This window comes from Amblyraja radiata, chromosome 8 (genome assembly GCF_010909765.2).
Source record: "Amblyraja radiata isolate CabotCenter1 chromosome 8, sAmbRad1.1.pri, whole genome shotgun sequence".
In the NCBI taxonomy this organism is placed as follows: domain Eukaryota; kingdom Metazoa; phylum Chordata; class Chondrichthyes; order Rajiformes; family Rajidae; genus Amblyraja; species Amblyraja radiata.
In genome coordinates, this window is record NC_045963.1 from 68,924,801 (window position 1) to 68,948,714 (window position 23,914).

At 45.3% G+C, this 23,914-nt stretch overlaps 1 protein-coding gene across 1 annotated transcript in view; it reads left to right on the plus strand.

Annotated features, from left to right (window-relative positions):
* The window catches only part of slc24a3 (solute carrier family 24 member 3), a 218,625-nt gene that overhangs the window by 156,305 nt on the left and 38,406 nt on the right, over positions 1-23,914 (plus strand). The window contains exons 5-6 of the mRNA XM_033026185.1: positions 4-88; positions 903-1,006. Coding sequence (XP_032882076.1) covers positions 4-88; positions 903-1,006 — 189 coding nt within the window. The remainder of the gene's footprint in view (positions 1-3; positions 89-902; positions 1,007-23,914) is intronic.

The following is a 23,914-nucleotide window of genomic DNA, read 5'->3' on the forward strand; positions in this document are numbered from 1 at the left end:
CAGCGACTCCATCTTAGTGAAGATGTGGCGGGAGCCACGTTCATGGCAGCTGGAAGCTCAGCCCCCGAGCTCTTCACCTCCGTCATAGGTAACCCATCCAGATCACGCGGGCTTATATTTCCCCCACCTTGTTAAGCCCCCTGTTGATCGGTGTGACGTTAATATCGGCAAGAACCTTAATTTGTGCATAGCACATTCTTTATGGGAATATGGGGGTCCGCCAGAGATTATCCGGCAACTGGTGGTCCGTCACCTCCTTTAATGCAGACAAAATTAATCCAGACAGAATTTAACCCCCCCCCCTCCACCCCGCCCAAAGTTCCCTTGAAAATGTGGCACCTAGGCCGGGTGAGGCAGCCAATCGTTACCTCATCCACAGAATCACCACCCTCTGGCTATAGACATTTCTAAGAAAGAACTGCAGATGCTGGAAAAATCGAACGTAGATAAAAATGCTGGAGGTGGAAATTTCTCCTCATCTCCTTCCTAAAAGAACGTATTTTAATTCTGAGGCTATGACCTGTAATCGTAGACTCTACCACTAGTGGAAACATCCTCTCAACATCCACTCTATCCAAGCCTTCCACTATTCTGTACGTTTCAATGAGGTCCCCCACCCCTCATTCTTCTAAACTCCAGCGAGTACAGGCCCAGTGCCGACAAACGCTCATCATAGGTTAACCTACTCATTCCTGGGGTCATTCGTGTCAACCTCCTCTGGACCCTCTCTAGAGGCAGCACATCCTTCCTCAGATAGGGTGCCCAGAATTGCTCACAATATGCGTCCTGACCAGCTCCTCGTGGAGCCTCGACATTACATCCGTTGCGAGGAGTGTGTTGCTATCCGGCGACCACGTGAATGCATGCACATCATTACTCACACTCGCCTTTCCACTTTTCAGGGGTGTTCATCACGAAGGGGGACGTGGGAGTGGGAACCATCGTGGGCTCTGCGGTGTTCAACATCCTCTGCATCGTTGGAGTGTGCGGACTTTTTTCGGGAATGGTAAGCTAACCTTCGGCAGCCGCCTGCAAGGAACCAGCAGCGGAACGCTGGGAACCACAGGCAGCGTCAACACACCTAAACAAGATGCATCTTGTTTGCAACCACGTTATGTAGTTTGAGAATAGCGCGGAACAAAACACAGTAACACATAAAAGTGCTAGAATTGGCGTAAATTGGCCCGTTTAGAGAGGATGATGAGGTAAAATATTTCGTTTAGTTTAGAGATACAGCGTGGAAACAGGCCCTTCAGCCCACCGTGTCCGCGCCGAACAGCGATCACCCCGCCCACTAACACTGTGCTGCAAACACTAGGGACAATTACGCCAAGCCAAGCCAAGCAACCTATAAACCTGTTCGCCTTCGGAGTGTGGGAGGAAACCGGAGATCCCGGAGAAAGCCCACACAGGTCACGGGGAGAACGTAAAAACCCAGTACAGACAGCACCCGTAGTCAGGATCGAACCCGGGCGTCTTGCACTGTGAGGCAGCAACTCTATCGCTGCGCCACTGTGCCACCCTATTGTTGGTGTGTCTGAACTTGAATGTGTTGATAAGCAGTATGAGAAAGAGCAGCAGTACCGCCACAATCTTTCCACGGAGTCATTCAGATTGGGAACAGGCCCTTTGGCCCACTGCGTCTGTGCCAACCACCAGTACCTATTTCCGCAAACGCACCTATCCCCTGTACTCACCCCACAAGCCACATCTACTGAATCATGAGAGGAATAGATCGGGTAGATGCACAGAGTCTCTTGCCCAGAGTAGGGGAATGGAGGACCAAAGGACACCGGTTCAAGGTGAAGGGGAAAAGATTTAAGAGGAATCCAAGGGGTAACTTTTTCACACAGAACAAGCTGCCAGAGGAGGTAGTTGAGGTTGGGACTATCCAATCGTTTAAGAAACAGTTAGACAGGTACATGGATAGGACAGATTTGGAGGGATGTGGACCAAGCGCAGGCAGGTGGGACTTGTGTAGCTGGGACACTGTTGGGTTGGTGTGGGCAAGATGGGCCGAAGGGCCTGTTTCCACGCTGTATCACTCTATGACTGTATTCACATACCATAAGTCCTTGCAGATTTATACTGCTCACCAATGTGATTCTACCACTCACCTATGTACCATGGACTACACAGAGTGGCCAATAAATCTGCAAATCTTTGGGATGTGGGAGAAAACTGGAGGAAGCCCATGCAGAAGCCCAGGGAGAATGTGCAAACTCGACACAAAGAGAGTTGCCTAGGTCAGGATTGAACCGGGTGATTGAGGTTGTGAGGCAGCGGCCGCAATATTGTGCTGTCCCCCCGCAAACATGAAATGCATTCATGATTACATCAAAGGAACACCATCTCCAGGATTATAGCTTGTTTCTGGGGGTTGACTGAAGGCAGCCAGTTTAAAAAGTAATCTGGTTTAAATGATGACCAGGTGAGAGTCAGCTTTGTTGGGTGGACCCAGAGTTACGTACAGGAACTGTGTTTGCCAATTAAGTCACCGTCACCTGGTGTCACTCCTGAAAGTGGTGCTAAATCTGCACAAATCTATCTATTCTCAAGAATCTATCTACTCTCGAATCCCGCTTGGAGTGCATACTGTCGTTGTGTCCTTGGGCAAGACACTTCACCCACCTTTGCCTGTGTGTGAATGTGTGTGAGTGATTGGTGGTGGTCGGAGGGGCCGTAGGCGCAGATTGGCAGCCACGCTTCCGTCAGTCTGCCCCAGGGCAGCTGTGGCTACAGAAGTAGCTTACCACCACCGAGTGTGACTGAGGAGTGAATGAATAATGCGATGTAAAGCGCCTTGAGTATTAGAAAGGCGCTATATAAATCCCATCCATTATTATTATTATCATTACTTTGCCTTAAAAATATCCACTGATCTGGTCTCCACAGCCTCCTGTGGCAATGAATTCCACAGATTCACCACCCTCTAAGAACCTTTAATTCTGAGGTTATGACCTCTGGTCCTAGACTCTCCCACTAATGCAGGGGTCGGCAACCTGTTCTGCATAGGGGCCAGGACCCATGTCTGTGAGCTGATGGTGGGCCACATATATCACCATAGTTAATAAATGAAGGTAATAATAATACATACTAACTAACTAACTAAATTAGTGATTAGTAATAATAAATACTAATAATACATAAATTAGTAATAATAAATACTAATAATACATAAATTAACAATAATAATAATAAATACTTTATTAATCCCCTTATTCAGGGGAAATTCAGATGTCCTTGCAGCACACTAATAAAAATACATAGCATTAAAAAAGTTTAACATTAAAACATAAAAACAAAGGCACAAAGTCCAGTCTATCCCCATGTCCACCTATAGTCGGGCCTATTGAGGCCTCCACAGTCGCCGCTACGGAGGCCCGATGTTCCTGGCCGTTCTCACCTGTACATACATAATAGTATGTATTAGTAATAATACATATTAATAATACATAAATTAGTAATAATACATACTAATAATACATACTAACTAGCAGTTCCCAGATCCCTCGCGTCCCCGGGACTGGCTGCAGTTCCCAGGTCGCGAAAACTAATTGAAACGCCTGCGGGCCGGATGATTTTGGGTTACGGGCCGGATCGGCTCGTGGGCCGTAGGTTGCCGACCCCTGGACTAGTGGAAACATCCTCTCCATATCCACTCTACCCAGGCCTTTCACTATTTGAAATCCAAGAACACGGATTTAAACAGCCATGCCGAAACAAACAGCCCAGATAAGTGTGACATCCGCAAACGTATCCTGCTGCTGCTGCTGCTGCCGCTGCTGCTGCTGCCGCTGCTGCTGCCGCTGCTGCTGCTGCTCCTGCTGCTGTTGCTCCTGCTGCTGCTGCTGCTTGCATTTGCCACCAATTTATCCTCTGAACGCTTGGCATCTTACGAGTGTCGTTCAGACATTGATAAATTTATTGTTGATTATCGGGATTATTTGCATTATCTTGGGACACTATTTAAAGTGCTGCAAAGTTTGCCAAAGAAATGTATGACAGCTGATTATGAAACAGGCAAGGACAACAGCAAATGCTGTCAGTATTCAGCGGCTAAGCCCACATCTGCGGCAGGAGAAACAATTCATGTTTCAAGCCTGAGGTCTTTTATCAGAACACAGAGCGTGAGCGAGAGAGAGAGAGAGAGAAACAAGTTAACCTTTAGACTTCAGAGATACAGCGCAGAAGCAGGCCCTTCGGCCCATCGAGTCCACACCGACCGGCGATCACCCACACACTAACATTATCCCACACACGGGAAAATTGGAGAAATGTGTTAATTTATCATTTATATCTCGCAACAAAAATGCTAAACTGTGTCATGCAATTCTTCCAAAATGAGTGCTCGTGTTATGCTGTCTTTTAAAGCCTAATAAACGATGCTTGAATTTGCAACATGCAAGGTACTATGGAATATTTGGCACTCCTGCACTGCCTGAGCCGACTCCCGCCCTTATGCTTTTAAATAGGCTGAAATAGCGACAACACTACACACAGGCAGAATAAATCTTTCCTGTTAAATCAAGCTTGAAGACAGTTAAGTGACTGAGATTCACTTTATGTGCAGAATTAAAACGTAATGATCCAGAAATGTAATTTCTTGGGAAAAAATTGCTCTCTTTATTGAGGGTAGTTTCAGTTTCTGCTTCCTCTACATTTTAACTTGTCTTTCTGAGTAAATTGATTTTGATTGCTGTCTGATCCGCTGATTGCTTTGAGATGCAAGCTGTGGATCTGTTCCAACTCATTGGCTCATGTAGAGCTCATGTACCAATGTTCTGTTGTAGGTAACTTATTTACCTCTCGTTATCTTCACAGCAGTCTTGCAAAACATCTTGCAAAGTCTACTGGAACATTACACAACATTAGTAGAGGTCCAAAACATAGAATGAGCTGAGACACAAAGTGCTGGAGTAACTCTGCGGGCCAGGCAGCATCTCTGGAGAAAATGAATAGGTGACGTTTTGGGTCGAGACCCTTTTTTCAGACTGAGAGTCAGGGGAAGGGGAAAACTAGCGGTAAGAAAAGGTTCAGAACAAATCAGAGCCGGCACCGATGACTCATGATAGGTGGAGCCCACAATGGTCCATTGTTGGCTGTGGAAGAAGTGACAGTAAGACGACTCGGGTGGGGGAGGGACGGAGAGAGAGGGAATGCTATTTGAAATTATTTAAGAAAGACCCGCAGATGCTGGAAATATCAAAGGTAGACAAAAATGCTGGAGAAACATCAGCGGGTGAGGCAGCATCTATGGAGCGAAGGAATAGGTGACGTTTCGGGTCGATACCCTTCAGAAGGGTCTCGATCAGAAACGTCACCTATTCCTTCACTCCATAGATGCTGCCTCACCCGCTGAGTTTCTCCAGCATTTTTGTCTACCTGCTATTTGAAATTAGATAAGTTTCTGAATACCTTTTCTTGGGGTAGAAATGTTAATGAGCAGAGGGTGCAGCGTTAACAGGTTGAACAAGTTAGGTCTTTATTCTTTGGAGCGCAGAAGGTTAAGGGGGGACTTGATAGAGGTCTTTAAAATGATGAGAGGGATAGACAGAGTTGACGTGGATAAGCTTTTCCCATTGAGAGTAGGGAAGATTCAAACAAGAGGACATGACGAGAATTAAGGGACAGAAGTTTAGGGGTAACATGAGGGGGAACTTCTTTACTCAGAGAGTGGTAGCTGTGTGGAATGAGCTTCCAGTGGAAGTGGTGGAAGCAGGTTCGATTTTATCATTTAAAAATAAATTGGATAGGTATATGGATGGGAAAGGAATGGAGGGTTATGGTCTGAGTGCAGGTAGATGTGACTAGGGGAGAATAAGTGTTCGGCTCGGACTAGAAGGGCCGAGTTGGCCTGTTTCCGTGCTGTAATTGTTATATTTTTTGTAATTGCTTTTCTTACCGCTAGTGCATCCGTGGATAACAAGGGAAATCAGGGATAGTATCAAAACAAAAGATGAAGCATACAAATTAGCCAGAAAAAGCAGCCTACTGGACGACTGGGAGAAATTCTGAGACCAGCAGAGGAGGACAAAGGGCTTAATTAGGAAAGGGAAAATAGATTATGAAAGAAAACTGGCAAGGAACATAAAAACTGACTGCAAAAGTTTTTATAGATATGTGAAGAGAAAAAGATTAGTTAAAACAAATGTAGGTACCTTGCAGTCAGAAACAGGTGAATTGATCATGGGGAACAGGGACATGGCAGACCAATTGAATGACTACTTTGGTTCTGTCTTCACTAAGGAAGACATAAATAATCTGCCGGAAATAGCAGAGGACCGGGGCTCAAATGAGATGGAGGAACTGAGTGAAATCCAGGTTAGCCGGGAAGTGGTGTTAGGTAAATTGAATGGATTAAAGGCCGATAAATCCCCAGGCCCAGATAGGCTGCATCCCAGAGTACTTAAGGAAGTAGCCCCAGAAATAGTGGATGCATTAGTGATGATTTTTCAAAACTCTTTAGATTCTGGAGTAGTTCCTGAGGATTGGAGGGTAGCTAATGTAACACCACTTTTTAAAAAGGGAGGGAGAGAGAAAACGGGGAATTACAGACCAGTTAGTCTAACGTCGGTAGTGGGGAAACTGCTAGAATCAGTTATTAAAGATGGGATAGCAGCACATTTGGAAAGTGGTGAAATCATTGGACAAAGTCAGCATGGATTTATGAAAGGTAAATCATGTCTGACGAATCTTATAGAATTTTTTGAGGATGTAACTAGTAGAGTGGATAAGGGAGAACCAGTGGATGTGTTATATCTGGACTTTCAGAAGGCTTTCGACAAGGTCCCACATCAGAGATTAGTATACAAACTTAAAGCACATGGTATTGGGGGTTCAGTATTGATGTGGATAGAGAACTGGCTGGCAGACAGGAAGCAAAGGGTAGGAGTAAACGGATCCTTTTCACAATGGCAGGCAGTGACTAGTGGGGTACCGCAAGGCTCAGTGCTGGGACCCCAGCTATTTACGATATATATTAATGATTTGGACGAGGGAATTGAATGCAACAACTCCAAGTTTGCGGATGACACGAAGCTGGGGGGCAGTGTTTGCTGTGAGGAGGATGCTAGGAGGCTGCAAGGTGACTTGGATAGGCTGAGTGAGTGGGCAAATGCATGGCAGATGCAGTATAATGTGGATAAATGTGAGGTTATCCACTTTGGTGGCAAAAACAGGAAAGTAGACTATTATCTGAATGGTGGCCGATTAGGAAAAGGGGAGATGCAACGAGACCTGGATGTCATGGTACACCAGTCATTAAAATAGGCATGCAGGTGCAGCAGGCAGTGAAGAAGGCGAATGGTATGTTAGCATTCATAGCAAAAGGATTTGAGTACAGGAGCAGGGAGGTTCTACTGCAGTTGTACAGGGTCTTGGTGAGACCACACCTGGAGTATTGCGTACAGTTTTGGTCTCCTAATCTGAGGAAAGACATTCTTGCCATAGAGGGAGTACAGAGAAGATTCACCAGACTGATTCCTGGGATGTCAGGACTTTCATATGAAGAAAGACTGGATAGACTCGGCTTGTACTCGCTAGAATTTAGAAGATTGAGGGGGGATCTTATAGAAACTTACAAAATTCTTAAGGGGTTGGACAGGCTAGATGCAGGAAGATTGTTCCCGATGTTGGGGAAGTCCAGAACAAGGGGTCACAGTTTAAGGATGAGGGGGAAATCTTTTAGGACCGAGATGAGGAAAACATTTTTCACACAGAGAGTGGTGAATCTGTGGAATTCTCTGCCACAGAAGGTAGTTGAGGCCAGTTCATTGGCTATATTTAAGAGGGAGTTAGATGTGGCCCTTGTGACTAAAGGGATCAGGGGTATGGAGAGAAGGCAGGTACAGGATACTGAGTTGGATGATCAGCCATGATCATATTGAATGGCGGTGCAGGCTCGAAGGGCCGAATGGCCTATTCCTGCACCTATTTTCTATGTTTCTATGTTTCTATATGGTTATTTGGTTATATATGGTTAAGGTGTGAGGGACCACATTCTAAGATGATGTGCGGGACGAGTTATATTTTACAGAGAATGGTGGGTGCCTGCAACACGCTGCCAAGGTGTGGCGGTGGAGGCAGGTTCGACAGTGGCATTTTCGAGGCTTATAAATAGGCACAAGGATGAGCAGGTAGTGGAGAGATATGGACCAGGAGCGGGCTGGGGTGCAGGGCTGGCAGCAGATGACCAAGGAAGAGGAAAGGTATTCAGACACTTAGATCCTTCGTCTTTCAATGGCCGCATTTATGGTTTCGACCCATGGCAAGTCTCCGGTCTGTTCTGTTACCCTAACAAAATTATTGTCCTGCAGATTTTTTAAAATAGCTATCTCCTGTGCTACACAACAAAGAAACGTCGAAAATAGGTGCAGGAGTGGGCCTTTTGGCCCTTTGAGACATCACCCGCATTCAATATGATCATGGCTGATCATCCTAAATCAGTACCCCGTTCCTGCTTTGTCCCCATATCCCTTGATTCCGTTAGCCCTAAGAGCTCCATCAAGCTCTCTCTTGAAAACATCCAGTGAATTGGCAGTGAATTGCACAGATTCACAACTCTCTGGCTGAAAAGGTTTTTCCTCATCTCAGTCCTAAATGGCCTACCCCTTATTCTTAAACTGTGACCCCCTGGTTCTGGGCTCCCCCCAACATCGGGAACATTTTTCCTGCATCTAGCCTGTCCAATCCCTTAAGAATTGTATATGTTTCTATAAGAAACATACTCAGACAACCCATTTTGATTGTGAAACACTTTGATGTGTTCTGAGACTGCACAAGGCGCTGTACAAGTGCCTTTCTTGATAGCTTCTATCGTGAAAACTACTGTCTGGAGAATGTAGTCAATAAATGAAACTGCTATACCCCCCACTGCTTAAATGATCTTGATAGTTACTGCAGATAGCTACATGAAGAAATAATGTTGAATTTAATTGTTTTCCCTACAGCAGTGTTCCTATTTTAGGCAACTAATTCATCTAAACCAATTGCAAATTTTAATATAAAGCCTTTTTAAAGATGCTGAAAATAATACAAATGATTCACTTAATTACGATACTGCAATAATTCAGAGCATGAAATTGATTCATGTTAAGGCCTTGTGAAAATGATAGAAAGTTTGATATTGTTTACCAGCTCTAAATCTCGCACATTACGTAAATGAGGAGATTAAGTAAGATTACGGCCATATTCTTGATAAATTATACTGTGAGCTATTAAAGAATATTAATAAAATAATCAGAGAAACAGTATGCTTCTAAACGATGAGATGATAAAATAAATGCAAGCAGAGCAAACATTCACAGTTTCCTGCCAAGTTTAATCAAAATAATACATAACATTATTAATTTAAGCAACAATTTGATGCAGGGTTATTTTTTTAGCTAATCTAAAGCTGATGATTTTTTATTCATTGTCTAACCTGTTCAGTGCCACCCCCAAGTATATTCAGGTCAGCTTGGTATAAATGTAAAATATGTGTGTAGGATAGTGTTAATGTGCAGGGATCGCTGGTCGGTATGGACTTGGTAGGCCGAAGGGCCTGATTACGCGCTATATCTCTGAACTAAACGATCAATTGACTGAGATTGTGCAGTGCAGTGTCTGAAGAAGGGTTTCGGCCCGAAACGTCGCCTATTTCCTTCGCTCCATAGATGCTGCTGCACCCGCTGAGTTTCCCCAGCAATTTTGTGTACCAATTGACTGAGATTGTTTAGTTTAGTGATACAGTGTGGAAACAGGCCCTTCGGCCCACCGCCAACCAGCAATCCGTGCACTTTAACACTATCCTACACACACCAGGGACAATTTAACCGACAAATCTGTATATCTTTGGAGTGTGGGAGAAACATCAGGCACCCGGGGAAAACCCACGCAGGTCACGGGGGGGAAACGTACAAACTCCATACAGGCAGCACTTGTAGTCTGGATCAAACCCGGGTCTCTGGCATTGTCAGGCAGCAAATCTGCCGCTGCACCACTGTGCCGTCAACTGCAAAGCTTTGCTCAGAATTAAATGCACAAGATAATAATAATAATAATAAATTTTATTTAATGGGCGCCTTTCAGACATCTCAAGGACACCTTACATAGTAATCGGAATAACATATAATCGGAATATAACAAGTAATAAAGACATCACAGAGACACAAATTAAAAACAGAATTCAATCCAAAAACAGAAAATCAAAAACACAGTGAAGAGAGAGCAGCGGCAGCCAAAGCGCGCCAGCGTTCACTCTCTCTTCACAGCAGCCATCTTGGACACAAGATACTCATATATCGGGGGCATTGAAGAGGAATGTTTCACCTGAAAGAGGTCATGAAATAATCACAATGTTACATGTTTTCATTGCACTTAGAATACAGAAGAAAGAGAGGCTGAATTTGGTTAAACCACAATTTAGTTATAGTTTTAGAGATACAGCACGGAAACGGGTCCTTCGGCCCACCGAGTCCACGCCGAACAGTGATCCCTATACACTTGCACTACCCTACACACACTAAGGGCAATTTATATTTATACCAAGCCAATTAACCTACAAACCTGGAGTGTGGGAGTAAACCGAAGATCTTGGAGAAAACCCACGCAGGTTACGGGGAGAATGTACAAACACCATACACGCGGCACCCATAGTTGGGATTTCTGGAGCTGTAAGGCAGCAACTCTACCGCTACACCACCGTGGCCACCCCGTTTGGTTAATGATATCCAATATTCATCCGACATAGGAGCAGAATTAGGGCATTTGGCTCATTGAAACTGCTCTGCCATTCAATCATGGCTGATCCATCTTTCTCTCCTAACCCCATTCTCCTGCCTTCTCCCCACAACATTTGACACCTTATCTAAACAAGAATTTATCGATCTCTGATTTGAAAATACCCTAAGATTTAGCATCTGCCGCTGTCTTTGAAAATGACAGATTTGGAAGGATATGGACCAAGCGTAGGCAGGTGGGGCTCGTGTAGCTGGGACATTGTTGGGCCGGTGTGGGCAAGTTGGGCCGAAGGGCCTGTTTCCGCACTGTGTCACGCTATGACTCAATGACTAGTCACCAGTAGCCAACCGGATTATATGAGCCTGATCATTGAAATACTTACTTTCTGCAGCTTTACATATGTAACAAATGCAATGCGATCAACAATAAATATACCACAAATCCTCAGTTATTCTGTAAACGATGATAATTTGGAAATACACGTTGTAGGCCATGAAGTGGGTAGGAAGGAACTGCAGGTGCTGGTTTAAACTGAAGATAGACACAAAATGCTGGAATAACTCAGCGGGACAGGCAGTATCTCTGGAGAGAAGGAAAGGGTGATGTTTCGGGTCGAGACCCTTTGAAGAAACACTTTGTTTTGTTTAAACTAAAGATGCCTGTTGATTTACTCCAGCATTTTGTGTCTATTGTGAAGTTGGGTGTTAATTAGTTCCTTCATGGTCGTGAATGATAACTGGCACATTTGCACAATCAGACTCTTTTTGGAGGCATGAGTTGAAATGAATACATGATCGGCTGACTTTGCTGGCAAATTAATGTGTGTCAATGAGCTGAAAGAAAAGGCGTATGTTGTATTCAGACATATAAACAGGAACTAATGTGGTTCAGATACTACAAGGCTAATGTGATGTGTTGAAACAGTTTTGACAGCCAATGCGATCCAGGTGTTATCCTTAAAATGCATGTCTAAAATAAATAAACGTGAGCAGACTGCTTCTGCTATTTGTACTCATCAGAAGTAATGGTGAAATGAAGTGCCTGAGGTACTAATTTAACAATATATCGTTAATTATCCAGATTAGATGTATTTAATCTGATTCACACTTAATTGGTAGCAAACACAGAAGAACGTTTATAATTGCGGTGATGTCCTTACACTGGCTGTTTTATCTCTTACTTCCTCAGCTAATCTTCTTTCACCAAGACACCATTATTAGTGTTTGGAGATATAGCGCAGAAACAGGCCTACAGAGTCCTCGCCAACTAGCGATCACCCCGTACACTAACACTATCCACACACTACGGACAATTTACAATCTTTACCGAAGCCAATTAACCTGCAAATCTGTAGGTCTTTGGAATGTGGGAGGAAACCGGAGCACCTGGAGAAAACCCACACGGTCATGGGGAGAACATGCAAACTCCGTACAGACAGCACCTGCAGTCAGGATTGAACCCGGGTCACCAGTATGGAATGGAATACTTTATTGTCACATGTGACAAGGGGCAGTGAAATCATTTGCTTTGCCTATCCAAGGTATGCAAATAGCTGCAACCTGGGGTGCTGACAAAGTTACAAAGTACGCCAGCTTCCCCTTTGTTCTCCCACTTCCCCTCCCTCGCTGTGGTCCCCCCCCCACGCCAGGTCCTCCATTCTTCTTCCCCCCCCCCCCCCCCCCTCCTCATGGCAGGTGGGAGAGTTGCCAGAGACCCAGGTTCGATCCTGACTACAGGTGCTGTCTGTACGGAGTTTGTACATTCTCCCCATGACGGCATGAGTATTGCCCGGGTGATCAGATTTCCTCCCACACTCCAAAGGCGTACAGGGTTGTAGGTTAATTGACTTCGGTAAACATTGTAAATTGGCCCTTGTGCTCGTGTACGGGGATCGCCGGTCGGCACGGTCTCGGTGGGCCGAAGGGCCTGTTTCCGTGCTGTATAACTAAACTAAACTAAACTACATTCTGATATCCCTTCAAGAAAAGAATACATAGTAAGAGCAAGATATGGAATAGGTTGCTTTCGGGTGTAATACTAGATCATTATCACAATGATGCCAGTCGGCAATACATTTCATCTTTTAATATCACTAAAACTCATCTTGTTTGTTTGTATATATATATACATATATGTGTGTGTGTATATATGTGTGTGTGTGTATATATATATATATATGTGTGTGTGTGTGTCTGAAATCCCACCAAAACAGTACACGATAGTGCTACAATTTTAGGCCCACCTTACTCACCATTGTCCTGTGATGTAAATAAAACAAGTTTCGTTCAGATTGATGGTATATTTTACAAGTTATACACTTTTTAAAATTTACAAAAATCACTTTTCCATTTGCCCTGCCCATCAGCTGCATTCGACGTCACAACAATGCCACAATGAGATCGCAAATGTCATTTTTTTAAATCGACATGTTTTTTTATTTCGCATTTACTTGCCTGGCCTCACAACGGGGACCCAACTGGTAAGTTTCCTTCTGCGTTACAAACGCCTCCACGGGTCCTCTATTCACTTTATTAACTTTAACTTAATTTCAGCCGACAACGGCACAACTTTGAACGCACCAGCCGCGCATGCGCAGTTTGATGGAATATTGCGTTGGGTGAGCGGGCCCAACGGGTCTGCACTTGGTCTAGTATCCCTTACAGTTAATGTGACTGTAGGATTTTTCCTGCAACTTGTTGTATTAGCAGCCAGGTAATAGTTTTCTAGAATATCAAGGTGGCACAGCTCACCACAGCTGGGACATTACTTTTATTGCAATTATCCTTCAGGTTGTTAGGTTTAATACATCCAAATCTTTATTACTTGTTTGCCAGTGACCCAGCGGGTATGTTGTGCTGTGTTAATAATATTGATGTTTAGGTGCTGGGATAACGTTAGTGTGCCAGCTATTCTTTGGCATTGGGGCTAAGAATTCAGAGCAGGCTTTAGGAACATTTCGATGGTCTTCAGAACACTTCTGCAGTCATGGAGAAAAAATGAATTTGTCAAAAATCTATCCATTAAAAATCCTGCATCTGGACTGGGAGGACCTAGTGAATTTTATCTAAAATATCCTTCTTCCAAAGAACATTAAGATCAGCAGGAAAGAAACTGGAGTTTAATTAGTATTTTTTTCTGCCAACATTTGATCTTCCTTGGTGTGTGAATCGAAATTCCAGGAGACATTCCCAACACTTCAATTTTTCACACAGAGAGTTGTGAATCTGTGGAAAGTTGTGAGGCCAGTTCTCTGAATACTTTCAAGAGAGAGCTAGATAGGGCTCTTAAAGATAGCGGAGTCAGAGGATATGGGGAGAAGGTAGGAACGGGGTACTGATTGGGGATGATCAGCCATGATCACATTGAATGGCTCGAAGGGCCGAATGGTCTACTCCTGCACCTATTGTCTATTGTCGATTGTCTATTGACTTCAATGAGCTGATGCAACAATGTCTCACATTAGTACAACAGATGGATATATTTATAAAGCTGGTTTATTATAGTCATAATGTTGTGTTCAACATCGGAATTCAAAACCTCCGTTCCGTCGAGTCCAAGCCCAGTTGCTTTCTTGGTGACGTTAGTCGCTTCTATTTTCAGCAGTTGTTGCCGACCAAATGTTAGGCCTGGTGTCTCGGATCAGTGTGATTGGTAAGAACTGTAAGCCTCTTTCAATGCACAGAGCTTCGTTTGTTAATCAGACAACAAACGTTCATCAAAACCTATCGCATCGGCAGACACAAATGGGGAAAAGCCAACTCTGATAAATCGTGTTCACGATAAACCGTCACCAATGAGGTAGATAGTAGTTCAGGACCACTCCCTGCTTGTTGGTAGGATAGACAATAGACAATAGGTGCAGGAGTAGGCCATTCGGCCCTTCGAGCCAGCATCCATTCAATGTGATCAAGGATGATTCAGTTGCCTGATAACAGCTGGGAAGAAACTATCCCTGAATCCGGAGGTGTGCGTTTTCACACTTCTGTAACTTTTGCCCGATGGGAGAGGGGAGAAGAGGGAGTGGCCAGGGTGTGACTTGTCCTTGATTATGCTGCTGGTCTTGCCGAGGCAGCGTGAGATATAAATGGGGTCATTGGAAGGGAGGTGGGTTTGTGTGATAGTCTGGGCTGCGTCCACAATTCGCTGCAATTTCTTGCGATCTTGGATGGAGCTGTTCCCAAACCAAGCTGCGGTGCATCCTGATAAAATGCTTTCTATGGCGTATCTGTAGAAGTTGGTGAGAGTTGTTGGGGACCTGGCGAACTTCCTAAGCCTTCTAAATAGAGACATTGTGTTTCAATAGTTGTGTTTCAAGTGATGCACAGCTCGTGGGTCAATCTGCAGTGTCAAGAACCAAATTGGTGGGTTGGGCAATGGATGTTTCAAATAATTAGAACATTATCCGAAACAAGAACTGCATGTTAAACATTAGATTGCTTCTAATCTAGACACCAGATCTGCAGATGCTGGTTTACACAAAAGGACACAAAGTGCTGGAGTAATTTAGTAGGTCAGGCAGCATCTTTAGTTTAATTTTAGTTTATTGTCATGTGTGACAAGCTTGTGATGTGTGCTGATCCAGTCAGTGGAAAAACTATACATGATTACAATCGAGCCGTCCACAGTGTAGATGCATGATAAGAGGAATAACGTTTAGTGCAAGATAAAGTCCAGTAAAGTCGGATTAAAGATAGTGCGAGGGTCTTCAGTGGGGTAAATAGTTACTCTGGAGAACATGGATAGGTTTCCTTTCAGGTCAGGACACTTCTTCAGACTGATTGTAAGGGAGGAGGGGGGGGGGGTTACCTGTCACCCTTTGTTCTGCTTCTCCTCTCTCCCAGCCCCCTACTCCCCCCCCCCCCCCCCCCTCCACTCCCCCACTCTCCCCACCTTCAATCAGTCTGAAGAAGGATCCCGACCCGAATCGTCACCTATTTTATATTCACTAAAAAAAGGTACGAAGTGTTGGACTATCTCCATGCGTCAGGGAGCGCCGCTGGAGAGCATGGGTAGGTGACATTTCGAGTCGGGATCCTCATGGCAAGAAGGGTCCCGACCAGAAACGTCACCCATCCATGTTTTCCACAGATCCTGCCTGACCCGCTGAGTTACTCCAGCACCTTCTGTCCCTTTGTTTCTAATCTAGCTGTTGCAGGTTTGAAAAAACAACCCGTTCAGATCCCAGGGGATGCAGAGCTCTGTGTGCATCCAACTCTCTCTCAGCTCGACTCCAGAACAAAAGACCGAGCGCACTCCACCGCATAGAGGACAGAGCTCCTGAACTCTCCTCGCCGCCTCTGCTGCCTCCAGCCGCCTCCGTTGCACATGTACCTGTCCAAATGTCTCTTAAATGTGATGATCGTACCCACCGTAAATTATGTTTAGTTTAGTTTAGTTTAGGGATACAGTGCGGAAACAGGCCCTTCGGCCCACCGGGTCCGCGCTGACCAGCGATCCCCGCACATTAACACCATCCTACACCCACTAGGGACAATTTTTTAAAAACATTTACCAAGCCAATTAACCTACAAACCTGTGCTTCTTTGGAGTGTGGGAGGAAATCGAAGATCTAGGCGAAAACCCACGCAGGACACGGGGAGAACGTACAAACTCCGTACAGACGGCACCCGTAGTCTGGATCGAACCCGGGTCTCTGGCGCTGCATTCGCTGAAAGGCAACAACTCTGCCGCTGCGCCACCGTGACCATTATTATGAGGTCTCTCATAATTTTATAAGCTTCTATCAGGCCACCCATCAGCAGATAATTCTTCAGAGAAAACTATTTAAGATTGTAAGTGTATATGGATTGTATATGAGAGGAATAGATTTGGGAGCCGCACAGTGTGTCTAGCCCAGAGAACAGGAATTGAGAAATATAGGAGGTGCAAGGTGTGAAAACAGGACAAAGGGAATGGAGATCAAGGAAACATGAGGGGGAAAAGATTTAACAGGAACCTGAGGAGTAACTTTTTTTACTGAGAGGGTGGTGGGTGTGTGGAATGAGCTACTGGAGGAGGTAGTTGAGGCAGGTACTATTAGAACGTTTAAGAAACATTTAAACAGGTACATGGATAGGATAGGTTTAGAGGGATATGGGCCAAACGCAGGCAGGCGGGACTCGTGTGGATGGCACATGTTGGTCGGTGTGGGCAAATCGGGCCAAATGGGCCTGTTTCCACCCTGCATGACTCTATTGTCCAGTCTCTCCTGAAAGCTTAAAGGGCCTGTCCCACTTGGCGATTTTTTCTGTGACTGTCGGCATCATTGATTGACGTATCAGGTCACCGAAAAAGTTGCGATGACATATGACGCGCAGTGTCTCCTCAAGTGTCGCAACATTTTTTTTGTCCCCGCTGGATTTTGAAACGTTCAAAATCTTTCAGCGACCCTGATACGTCAGACACCGGCAGCTGCCAAAAACATCACTAAGTGGGACAGGCCCATAAACCTACTAATGTTAAGCAGCATTCCGGTAAACCTCTTCTGCACCCTCTCCAAAGCCGCCACAACCTTCCTGTAATGGGTCGACCAGAACGGCACGCAATATCATAAATGCAATCCGTCAATTTGAGTATAGGAGCAGGGAGGTTCTACTGCAGTTGTACAGGGTCTTGGTGAGACCACACCTGGAGTATTGCGTACAGTTTTTGTCTCCTAATCTGAGGAAAGACATTCTTGCCATAGAGGGAGTACAGAGAAGGTTCACCAGACTGATTCCTGGGATGTCAGGACTTTCATATGAAGAAAGACTGGATAGACTCGGCTTGTACTCGGTAGAATTTAGAAATTGAGGGGGGATCTTACAGAAACTTACAAAATTCTTAAGGGGTTGGACAGGCTAGATGCAGGAAGATTGTTCCCGATGTTGAGGAAGTCCAGAACAAGGGGTCACAGTTTAAGGATAAGGGGGAAATCTTTTAGGACAGAGATGAGAAAACATTTTTCACACAGAGAGTGGTGAATCTCTGGAATTATCTGCCAGAGAAGGTAGTTGAGGCCAGTTCATTGGCTATATTTAAGAGGGAGGTAGATGTGGCCCTTGTGACTAAAGGGACCAGGGACTATGGAGAGAAGGCAGGTACGGGATACTGAGTTGGATGATCAGCCATGATCATATTGAATGGCGGTGCAGGCTCGAAGTGCCGAATGGCCTACTCCTGCACCTATTTTCTATGTTTCTATGTTTCCCGCGAGTCTTCCCGATCTCCGGTGGGTTACCGTCTGCTCTGGAACAAAACAGATGTCCGTGGTCCAGAGAGACAAATGCTCTGTGACATATTTGTGGTTTGTTTGGATGCCATCGTGCAGCGCAGATGCGAAAGGTAACGGGAGGATGCTGATGCGCATAGCCTAGAAATCCGGCTTCATCCATTCCACTCTGCTAGTAATGTGCCCGTTGCAGGGAAGTAGGTGGGAAAGTTGGGGTGTCAAGAGAATTGCTTTGTGGATGAAGGAACTGCAGATGCTGGTTTAAATCGAATATGGACACAAAATGCTGAATAGAGAAGGAATGGGTGACGTTACAAGTCGAGACCCTTCTTCAGGCAGATGTCAGGGGAATGGGAGGTACATCGATAAGGAAGTGTATAGATAAGGAAGTGCAAGATGTGAAACAGGACAAAGGGAATGGAGATCAATGAAAATGTAGAATAGGTCATTGTTAGTTGGGAGAAGGTAACAACAAAGAAAACAGATGAAATGTAGTCGGAGACAGTAAGACTGGTCGGAGAACCGGGAAGGGGGAGGGGATGGAGAGAGAGGGAAAGCAAGAGTCACTTGATGTTAGAGAAGTTAATGTTCATACCGCTGGGGTGTAAGCTGCCCAAGTGAAATATGAGGTGCTGTTCCTCCAATTTGCGCTGGGCCTCACTCTGACAATGGAGGAGGCCCAGGACAGAAAGGTCAGTGCGGGAATGGGTGGGGAAGATAAAGCGTTTAACTTTAAAGAGTTAAAGAGAATTGTTTAGTTGCTTACTTCACAAATAGCATGTTAAATGGATCACATGCATCAATACAGAACACCTAAGTCAACATTTCAACAGTCTGAAGAAGGGACTGGACCCGAAACGTCACCCATCCCTTCTCTCCAGAGATGCTGCCTGTCCCGCTGAGTTACTCCAGCATTTTGTGTCTAACCCAAGTCAACATTTTTGTTTCTGCGTAGAAACAAAGAACTGCAGATGCTGGTTTATACCAATCATAAACACAAAGCGTTGGAGTTACTCAGCGAGTCAGGCAGCATCTCTGAAGGGAAAGGATTGGGGTCACGACCTGAAACATCTCTCATCCTCCAAAGATGCTGCCTGACCCGTTGAGCTGCTCCAGCACTTTGTGTCTATTTTTGTCCCAAGTCCTGTTATTCTAATTACTCAACATCTGCACAACATCTGTTATCATTATACACAACCCTTGAGGAAAATAGCCCACTGGCTTTTAAACACAAACCAACCAGAACTTTGCTGCACAGCCCCTTCAGGAAATAGGAAAGAAAGATGGTAAATTGGCTGGAAGGGGCCCTGACATAACCTTTGTTAACTTGGGAGCAAAAAAGACACAAAGTGCTGGAGTAACTCAGTAGGTCAGGCAGCATCTCTGGAGAACATGGATAGGTGACGTTTCGGGTTGGGTCCTTTCTTCAGAGTGATGTGGGGTTGGGGTGGGGGGAGACGGAAAGAAAACTGGGAGGGAGGGGAGGCAGGCCAAAGCGTGGCAGATTAGAGGTGAGCACACGTTTTACAGAGAAACATAGAAAATAGGTGCATGAGGAGGCCATTCGGCCCTTCGAGCCAGAACCGCCATTCATTGTGATCACGGCTGATCGTCCCCAATCAATAACCCGTGCCTGCGTTCTCCCCATATCGCTTGACTCCACTAGCCCCTAGAGCTCTATCTCACTCTCTCTTAAATCCATCCAGTGATTTGGCCTCCACTGCCCTCTGTGGCATGGAATTCCACAAATTCACAACTCTCTGGGTGAAAAAGTTTTTTCTCACCTCAGTCTCAAATGGCCTCCCCTTTATTCTAAGACTGCGGCCCCTGGTTCTGGACTCGCCCAACATTGGGAACATTTTTCCTGCATCTAGCTTGTCCAGTCCTTTTATAATTTTACAACTTTGATCGGCAGATGGTTGGAACAAATGTCAGAGATTAAAACAGACGGTGCTGCACAAAAGGGTGGAGAGGTTGTGAATTGTGAAGCCAGAGGAAGGGATGTGGGAGGAGGGGAAGGGGGAGAAACAGGTGTGAGTCTATTTAAATTGGCAGCGGGTGGACAGAGGCTTGAGGGAGAGAGAGGTTTCAGAGCTGGAATGTGCAGGATCAGTGTGATTTACAGAGAATACAGAACTCTACATCCGGTGGAGTCTGAACACAATATACTGAACACAAGATCGTCACAAAAGTTGATTGAAAAGATTTACTGATGGACCCACAAACCTCTTTAGTTTAGAGGTACAGCGTGGAAACAGGCCCTTTGGCCCACCGAGTCCACGCCGACCAGCAATCCCATGCACTAGCACGATCCTACACACACTCGGGACAATTTATCATTTCTACTGAAGCCAAGTAACCTACAAACCTGTGCGTCTTTGGAGCGTGGGAGTAAACCGGAGCACCCGGAGAAAACCCACACGGTCACAGGGAGAAAGTACAAGGGAGAACGTACACACTCGGTAGAGGCAGCACCCGTAGTCAGGATTGAACCCAGGTCTCTGGTACTGTAAGGCAGCAACTCTACCGCTGCGCCACCGTGCCGCCCTGTTTGTTTTAAGGGAAATACTCCAAGTGTTTGAAACAGTCGACGGAGTTAAATAAAGCCATCTAATTGTCGAATCAGTCCTCCCAGATGTGAGACATGCATGATGTGTGCGAGAAGGGAGTGAATGGGGGCAACTCATAGACAAACAGCAAGTGCACACTGCATCTGGTCAGACACGTTCCTGCAAACAAAAGCCAGATGCTCTGATGTCTTTCATCAAATGGGCAACATTCGGCATCTATCTTATGCCTAGCTGAGTTCCTCCAAGCACAAGAGCACATGGATTTGAGATTTAACTCCTTAACTTCTGCATACGTTTATTGGTACGCTATTGCTCAGTTTAAGACGTGGGATTTGCTTTCAAACATTCCCACGTGGGAACGGGTTGAGTTTGAGTTTCTGGGACTCTGTTCCCTGGAGCGCAGGAGGATGAGGAGTGATCGTATAGAGTGTGTAAAATTATGAGAGGAACAGATTGGGTAGTCGCACAGAGTCTCTTGCCCAGAGTAGGGGAATCGAGAACCAGAGGACATAGGTTTAAAGTGAGGGGGAGGGGGGGGAGATTCAATAGGAATCTGAGAGGTAACTTTTTCACACAAAAGGTGGGTGGGTATACGGAACGAGGTGCCGGAGGAGGTAGTTGAGGCGGGTCTATCGCAACGTTTAGGATGCAATTGGACCTGGATAGGACAGATTTAGAGGGATATGGGCCTAACGCAGGCAGGTGGAACTACTGTAGATGGAACATGTTGGAACAGTCTGGGCATGTTGGGCCGAAGGGCCTGTTTCCACGCTGTATCACTCCATGACTCTAACTGATGACTTATTGGCATGGTGTGATATTTGACCCTGGACTATGTTGGTGTTCCAATATCATCACCATTGTCTGCACATTTCCATCTTGGATGTGGAACAGCACAGCAGAGCGACAGGTCCTTTGTCCCGTGGTTCCTGTGCCGAACATAAACTAAACCCTTCTGCCTGTACATGCTCCTGATCCCTCCATTCCCTGCATATTCATGCGCCTATCTACAACCCTATAAACACCACCGTTGCATCTGCTTCCATTTCCACCCATGGCAGTGCGTTCCAGGCACCTATCACTCTGTGTGGAAAAAGAACTGCCTCATGCATCTGCTTGAAAACGTTTTCCTCTGACCTTACAACTACATTGTGGGCCAAAGGGCCTGTTCTTGTACTGTACTGTTCTGTGATCTATTTAGATAGAGGGGCCTGTTCTAGCATTCTTCACAAGGTCATGGTGTCCAAGTGCTGTGTTGGTTCTCTTGCACAGTATTAGTGTTAGTTGCTGTAACACAGTGAACCACCCACTCACCTCGCACAGCTTTAACAGCTGATTACCCTTGCCAGCGCGACAACAGGCCCTTCGGCCCACCGAGTCCGCGCCGACCAGCGATCCCCGGACACTATCCGACCCACACTGGGGACAATTTATATTTATACCAAGCCTATTAACCTACTAACCTGTACGTCTTTGGAGTGTGGGAGGAAACCAAAGATCTCGGCGAAAAACCCATGCAGGTCACGGGGAGAGTTGTGGTGTGCTGGGGCAGAACATGACTGAATAAGACGTTAGTGTTGTTTAATATCAGTTGACCGGACTGTTTTACTTCTGTACATCACCGTGATAAAAAAAAACAAATAATTAGATTTGATTTCAAACAATCCTAATAAATTCCCTGGATACTGGCCACTTAACTGCATTTCACGGTGGATGTTTCTAATGTGATCGCTGTGAGTTTGTAGAACGAAATATGTCAGCAAACGTGCCCGTGGGAATGTTGACTGCTAATTCACAAGTTCACGTTATAGGAATAGAATTAGGCCATTCGGCCCATCGAGTCCACTCCGCCATTCAATCATAGCTAATCTCTGCCTCCTAACCCCATTTTCCTGCCTTCTCCCCGTAACCCTTGACCCATTCTAATCAAGAATCTGTTTATCCCTGCATGAAAAAATATCCACTGATTTGGCTTCCACCGCCCTCTGTGGCAATGAGCTCCACAGATTCACCACCCTCTGACTAAAGAAGTTCCTCCTCACCTCCTTTCTAAACGAGCGCCCTTTAATTCTGAGGTTGTGACCTCTGGTCCTAGACTCACCCACTAGTGCACCAGTGGAAACATTGATTGATTATACCTTTAATAATCCTTTACAGGAAATTACAGTGCCATGACAGCTTCAAGACAGACATAACACCACACATTTCCTCAAATAGCTTCCATACTTAACAAGTTAAAATACAAGTTAAAATACAATGAATGAAAAAGAAAAAGTGCAGTTATTTATGCGCATTATATAACCTTATAGCAGCTGGTAAACAAGACTTCCTATGTCTCTCAGTTTTGCACATTGGTGCAATCAGTCTCTGACTGAAGATGCTGCTCTTGATCACCTTCAGGGCATGGAGTGGGTGAGTGGGGTTGGTCATTATTGAACCCAGTTTGTTCAGAGTTCTGGCCTCTGCCACCTGCTGGACCGTTCGTTGCTCAGCCCCGACCACTGAGCCGGCCTTCCTGATCAGCTTGTCCAGTCTGTTTTTGTCCGCTATGCGGGCGCCATCTCCCCAACAGGCCACACCAGAGCACTGGCCACCACTGAATGGTAGACACTGCACAGCAGGGATTGGCAGATGTTGAATGACCTTAGCCTCCTTAAAAAATACAGTCGACTTTGTCCCTTCCTGTACACCGCCTCCATATGACACTTCCAGTCCAGCTCACTGTCAAGCTGCACCCCAAGGTACCTGTGGTTGGCGACCACCTCCACCTCAGTGCCCTTAATGGTGATTGGTGTTGGTTGAGTCCTCCTCCTCCCCCTCCTGAAGTCCACAACTATCTCCTTGGTTTTTGTGGTGTTAAGATGGAGGTTATCGTGTGCACTCCACTCCACAAAGTTACTTATTATGTCTCTATACTCCTCCTCATTGCCCCCTTTAATGAGGCTGACAACAGCTGTGTCATCCGAAAATGTCTGCAAAAAGCAGCTGTTGGTGTTATATTGGAGATCCGCTGTGTAGATGGTAAACAGGAATGGAGCCAGCACAGTTCCTTGTGGAGCCCCTGTGCTGCTCAAGATGGTGCTTGAGACATTGTTCTGTAGGCGCACGTACTGTGGTCTGAGGAAAAGGTAATCCAAACACCACAGTACCAGTGATGGATCCACTTTCATCGTCTCCATCTTCTCCCCTAGCAGTCGGGGCTGAATTGTGTTAAAGGCGCTTGAGAAGTCAAAAAATGTAATCCTTAGATTTAGATTAGATTTAGATTATTCCTTTAATAATCCTTTTCAGGAAATTACAGTGCCACAACAGCTTCAAGACAAACATAACACCACACATTTCCTCAAAAGGCTTTCATACATAACAAGTTAAAATACGTTAAAATACAAGTTAAAATACAATTAATTTTTAA